At 42.6% G+C, this 6400-nt stretch overlaps 1 protein-coding gene and 1 pseudogene across 1 annotated transcript; one reads left to right on the top strand and one right to left on the bottom strand.

Annotated features, from left to right (window-relative positions):
- LOC147882995 (uncharacterized) lies at window positions 1-3498 on the bottom strand (annotated as a pseudogene).
- A 1557-nt stretch (window positions 3499-5055) lies between these two features.
- Window positions 5056-5988, top strand: LOC147882996 (uncharacterized). The gene is made up of 3 exons (XM_087400159.1): window positions 5056-5495; window positions 5587-5733; window positions 5818-5988. Exons 1-3 carry the CDS (start codon window positions 5433-5435, stop codon window positions 5986-5988), a joined length of 381 nt encoding a protein of 126 aa, XP_087256285.1. The 5' UTR covers window positions 5056-5432.
- The last annotated feature ends 412 nt before the right edge of the window (window positions 5989-6400 follow it).

A 6400-nucleotide genomic window follows, 5' to 3' on the forward strand; every position in this document is an offset into this window, starting at 1 on the left:
TCAAAAACCACGCCATCGTACTCTTTCTGCAGGAGTTTTAAAGCATCCGGCTCTGGCCGCAGAGTCCTTGCCCTGTGTATAAACGACATCTGGTGCATGACCTGGGCAGGTAGATTCCTTGCCATGTGTATAAACGACATCTGGTGCATGACCTGCGCAGGCAGAGTCCTTGCGCTGTGTATAAAGGACAGGGCGGGCAGCTATAGTTTTGAGTTCTCGGCCAGAGTCCTTGCCATGTGTATAAAGGACATCTGGTGCATGACCTGCGCAGGCAGCTATAATTTTGAGTTGAACTCAGAAAACAGAGGTTTAATGTCACTTGAATGGCAAAATTTGAGAATTAAAATAGAATTTTTCACGAATTGCCAGTTTTGGGAGCATGTAGGTTTATGACCTATTATCACAAAAATACAAATTATAAAGTAATTGAATTGCTATTGACATATTTGCAATTTTATAATGCTAAGCTAGATATTAGGTAGTAGGTAGTAGGTAGTGGGTACACTAGTTAATAGGTGAGTTGGCATTCCATAAATTTCACCTAATAACATCTCTTTATAAGTTAGGCTAGAGGGATGAACAATGGCAATTAGAGCATTTAACCAATTTAGAGCCTTCATGTTTGTTGCACAGTCCATAAAGAGATGGGGTACTGATTCTATCTCCTTTTACACATGCAACACATTCCATCTGCTAGACCAATCTTTAAAGCTTTTTCACATGTCCAAACTGCCTTATGCAGGATTAACCACATTAGACAAGAGATTTTGGGGTTTATTAGGGGGGACCAGTAATTCTCAAACATGTAGTCCCATTGACTATACAAGTAGGCTGCCCGTGCTACGCTATGGCATAATATCGATAGAATGATGGTTTAATATGCATATCATTGTCATGTGCATGCTTTCTCGTGTTGCATTTCTACCTTTCGTATAATGATCAGATATGTAGGATTGGATGGAGATAGGTGTACCTGATCAATGGTAGGGTCATCCTCATGATCATGAGAAATGGCCCGCTCATCCTCATTATCATGATCATCTACATTGGCATGTTCGACATCATCTTCATTGTGTCTTGCTACATCCTCCATATGCTCCATATCAGTGAATGTATTATACATCACTTTGGAACGTGGTGCAATAGGGATGACATACCACCATTTACTGTCATGCACCATTGGCAGATAGATAACCTACTCAAATACACATAATGCATTAATTAATTAGCATTTCAAAAGTCAAGGGGTACATGAGCTTAGATATATATGTACATGAAACACATTTGTAAAAAAATGCATACGTGCTCACATTGTTGTGGCAATACGAGCCTATCTTTCTTTGTTTGCCAAAACTTTGTAGAGTCAATAGTTACATAGCCACTTACATGGCGTTTTATCGTTTAGGCCCTTTTTCCACCACGTTCCTTTGCCATTTGACATCCAAAACATACACAAAGAAGCGACGAAAGTCAAGCCTATATATGTCTTGGATTGTGCCACAATAATCATCCATTTTTCCATTGGCTTTCTCAAAGCTACTAATGACACTGCAATCTTGTATATTCCTCTTTCATCTATTCTTTGTGTTCGAAAATGCTTGCCTTCACACCATATAGCATTGAACATAGTGCACTGGACCAAAATATAAGCAATATCTGTGTAAGCAATGTGAATAAATATTAAAAGCAAATCAATTACAAAGAATGCAAAACATTAGTTCTATGTACTTTTAACATGCATCCTCGTGCATACTCCCATTCTTCTGCCGTGATATGCAGCCCCTCGTCGCTCTCTACTCTCTCCATTTCCTCATGCAACCAATCAACATGGATATCATTCGAAAGTGTTGCTAGATGCTTAGGGTACGCCTTACGAGAGCCATGTTGCCTCCAAAAGAGAGCTCTGTCTGCTTGCCTTTTTGTCTTTGCATCCTCATATCTTGTAACCCATCTGCTCATCACATCACTATTAAGGATGCAAGTGAAATTAAGATCATCAATCAATGTTCTGTCAATTACTTTGCTCTGTCCTTTTCCTTGAGGCACAATAGACGTCATCCTCAAGTCCTCTTCATTGCTCCATAGTCGTGGCAAAGAGCTGCCCACCTGACCAAGAAATTCTGAAATATATACAAGAGACTCTTGTATCAACCAACCCTCGGCCATGCTTCCTTCGGTGCTTGCACTTTGCCTCACAAAGTCTTTTAAGGTCTTCATGAAGCGCTCTAGAAAGAACATCCAACGGGCATGCATAGTGCCACATAAAGCAATTTCATCCACTAAATGCACAATGAGATGTAGTTGACTTGTGAGAATGGTTCGTGGAAAAGTCTCCTCTACCAAACAAACCACCTCCACTGCCATAACACGCGCATCATCCAACGTGGCTGGATCAATTGCTTTGGAACTAACATATCTGAAAAATAAATGCATAGTACGTTATACCTCATGCACGTTCATTTTGCAAGGTATAATGAAGGGTGATCTGACATGGGTTTTACATACCTCACAAGCTCGCCCATCTTATAAATACATTTTTTCAAACTCTTGTTTGCACAATGGTCGATGCTAGTAGGTAGTATGAATTGTGCACATAAGAGCACATGTATATTTGGTTTAGGGCATTACAAAATTAAATTTCAATGTACAAGACTTGGAAAACACTTACTTGGAGCATCTTGTGCCAATCGTGGGACTTCAACCCATATAGTTGCTCAACGCCTCTTTTCTTAGTGGTTGCAAAGGCTCCCTTCAATGATCTCATGCATCCAGTGGGAGTACGTAAAGTGGTGATGGCCTGCTTTACCTGCTTCTCCTCCTTCTTTGATATAATCCAGGGTGCAGGCGGAAGACGAACGTGCCCACCCTCCTCTCGTGGCCAAGCTTGACGCATATGTCCTGCGACCCGCAAGTCCTCCCGTATGCTAACATTGTCTCATTTACCAATAACATGTTCCCAAATACCAAATCCCACATTCTTGAAGATGTGCATGGGATCAAGAAGATGGTTGATCTTGAGATGGGTCCAATATGGTAGCCGGAAAAAAATGGAGTACCTACACAAGGGATTGCTCTATGTCATCTTTAATCCAATTAGAGACTACACAAAACAAGATTGAAAACAATGGAGACGTACCTGTTCATGCCATCTGGAGGAAGAACATTTGTAGACTCCCAAATACGCTTCCAATCTTTTGCACGAAGTGTTTGTGGAGGAATGTTACTCTTACTAGCAACATATTTAGGATGATCTGACGGGAGAAATCGATGATGATTATCGAATATGGTCTTACACAAACCATCAGCATACTCATGTACTAACGAAGGGCCACATACAGGACATGCATGTTTACCCGATGTTTTCAAACCTGTTAAAATAAAAATAAAAATTAGAATAATAAAGTCAATAGTTATAATTAATATAGCTAGTAGTATTAGAGTAGGGAGGTAATTAGAATTCTTACCAGAACAATCGCTGTATCCTGGAAAGTCATGCATTGTCCACATCAACACAATCAGGATCAGTTCTTAATGAAAGCAAAAAAGTCTCTGTGTCGTGTGTAATAGCGCATGTACCCTGTGTAAATCGCGTGTAATGACGCGTCTGTACTGTGGAAAAACGCGTGTATAGGCGCGTCTAACTATAAAAAAATCAAGTAGCGTACCTGGGTGCAGAGAGCAGAAAGGGGAGAAAGAAGCCAGCCAAAAAGAAGACAGAGACTCACTTTTCGAGAGGTCAGTGTACTTGTCCTTTGTTTATGCAAATGTATTGCCTCCTTTGCTTCTAGTCGTGCAGCTGTTCCAGCTGATAGTGACAGTGAGGGAGTATTTTAAAGGTACCTCTATTGGTTCTCGGTGACTTTTTGAAAAGTTTTTCGGCAAGAACGCGTGTAGGAGCGCGTGTAGTCTGTTTGCATAGTGACTTCATGTGACTATACACGCGATTCTACACGGGATCTTACACGCGATTGTCTGTTCATCTCTTTCCTTGTTTATGCGGTTGCTACTTTTGGGTTCACCAAGATGCTCTTGTTCGTCTCTTCCTTTGCTACTTTGATACTGTCCGTAAGCATTTGAATCCATCTCCATATCCTCCTCTACCCATGCATCTCATGATGCCATCCACCCCCTCCCATGTTCATACCCTCTCTATTCAACAATTATCTTTATTCCCCTATCCTCTCTATTCCCCTATACTAACTCTTTTCACTAGTAAGAGATCGGTAGGAATAGCACCAGTAAGAGTAAGGAAAGGGAGAGCATCCATCAAGGGTGGAGATTCACTCCATGTTTGCTCATCCACTGCATTTTGTTACTGTTTGCTCATCCACTGCATTTTGTTACTACCTACTTGGCATTAATCATGTAGGAGGATGCATCAGTTTTGTAGCATTTTGTTACTACCTACTTGGCATTAATTATGTAGGAGGATTCATCGCATTGGATCCTTCATATATATACTTTCATTTTTGCAGATTCTTCATGGATCCAGGTTCTTCATCTGATCCATTTGCATATGCCACTTGGATGATGGAGATGATAAATCATTTTGGGCGCCATCCTGGTCCAGTTGAGCTTACAGAGTACATGTATGCTCATCCCCCTCCTAGACTCCCTGGTATGGTCACCCTGCCCCCGAGTATACATGCCACTCCACTGCCGTCTATGCCTGCGAGTCTAGCGAGATGGCATGGAGCTTCTCCTCTTCCACACCCACCAAGGAGACATACCCCATCCCAGACACACTGACGCACACCCTCCCAGGTACCGTCACGTGAGGGCTCACAGCCACCATCACGTGCTCCCTCACAGCCATAGTCATGTACACAATCCCCTAGTCATGACTACTCCCGCAGTACAGATGAGAGCCGATGCCACAATAGGGAGAGTGGGAGTGGAGGATGCGACGGGTGCTTTGGTGGGGGGGGTAGTAGGGAACGCGGTGAGAGAGGAGATAGAGGGAGGCGTGTACGAGGATACAGTGAGGATGAGGAGGAGGTGAGAGAGGTGGAGGGAGTGATTTACTACGATGTTACGGATAGGGGCAGGGTAGTCATGGATGCGAGGGGGAAAGAGGTAATGGAGTATATGCAGGGGGTAGTTTCAAATGCGTACAGAAATTGTTTTATAAAATTTAAAGATCAAAATAGCCGACTAGTTGGGAAGGTCCTAGAGGCTGTACATAGTCGGTACCCCAATGCCCCACGAGCGACATTCTCGGATGTATGGGGAAGGACGCGAATAAGAGAGATCTTAAGTAATAAAGATCTCACCTTAAGAAACTCACGTACGATGATAAGGTCAATGTAGCTGCGGGTGGCTATCCTGCCGAGAAACCTGCCACTGCCCACAAACGCGAGTGCAAGGAGGCAAAGAAACGAGCAGAGGGTGGCGTGAAGAGCAGGCAGCATGTGGAGGCACGACGGATCTGGATGGAGACCATTGGATCGTCGCATTTCGGATCTGGCGGCGTCGAGTCATGGGAGACAGAGTTCGTAAGTAACTTGCCACTTTATTTTCTTGTTTACTTAATTCATTGATTCTATGATTGTTTTAATCTTACAAATTGTGTTTATTATGTTACGACGACGGGTTATGAGGAGGAGGCCCACAGCCCACGAGACTGGGTATGCTCGCTGGCATAGCAGACGTGACATGTGGGCCCTCTTCAGAACCGAGGGACGTATTACGAATGCGCAGTTTGATGCGGCCATGAGACCATACGGTCGACACGTACTTGAAAACTCTAAACGAATGATTTTGGTTTATTGAATTACATATATATATATACTTATATACGATATATTACTTGAACAGGCACAAGCTGCTGCTACACTTGCTGATGCTCCTGCCACTGATGATCCACCCGCCACTGCTGATGTTCCTGCCACTGCTCCTGCTAGACGTGAGCACTACTCATCGGAATATACCGATGTGAGCTCATCTGATCATGGAGGGAGCAGCGGGTCTTCATCATCCTCTGATTAGTACTCAGACTAATTTCGGATGTGGTTGTATATATATTGAAGCCATGGGATTTTTTAGACCGCCCTATTTGACTTTGTATATATTTGTTTCTAATTGAAGCCATGGGCTACTTCGACATATGGACTCCCTTGTACACATAAAATTTTGATAGTAATATTGAATCGTGAATTGATAGTATGTCTTTCTTGAATCGTGTATTGACAATGTATGCATTCATGTTGTTCTTGAATCGATAATGACACTGCACTAAATCTAAATCTTCCTCGTCGATGGTGCAATGCACCCAAAAAAAATTCCAGAGAGTGCTAATGGGTGCTGGAATGCTGGAACAGCATCTAGGTACCCAAAAGCACTCTCTAGATTTTTTTTATTCCTCTCTGTTCACGTGTATAAACGCATCAAAATTGTCAAA

The sequence above is a fragment of the Dipteris shenzhenensis genome, chromosome 29 (genome assembly GCF_047967505.1).
Source record: "Dipteris shenzhenensis isolate YYH24624 ecotype China chromosome 29, Dip_SZ_1.0, whole genome shotgun sequence".
NCBI lineage: Eukaryota > Viridiplantae > Streptophyta > Polypodiopsida > Gleicheniales > Dipteridaceae > Dipteris > Dipteris shenzhenensis.

Excerpts from the sequence above, each read along its gene's own strand:
- LOC147882996 (XM_087400159.1), top strand. The coding sequence starts at position 5,433 with ATGGAGACCATTGGATCGTCGCATTTCGGATCTGGCGGCGTCGAGTCA. Across the intron at positions 5,496-5,586 it reads AGTCATGGGAGACAGAGTTC|CGACGGGTTATGAGGAGGAG; the intron begins GTAAGTAACTTG and ends ATTATGTTACGA. Across the intron at positions 5,734-5,817 it reads TGAGACCATACGGTCGACAC|GCACAAGCTGCTGCTACACT; the intron begins GTACTTGAAAAC and ends TTACTTGAACAG.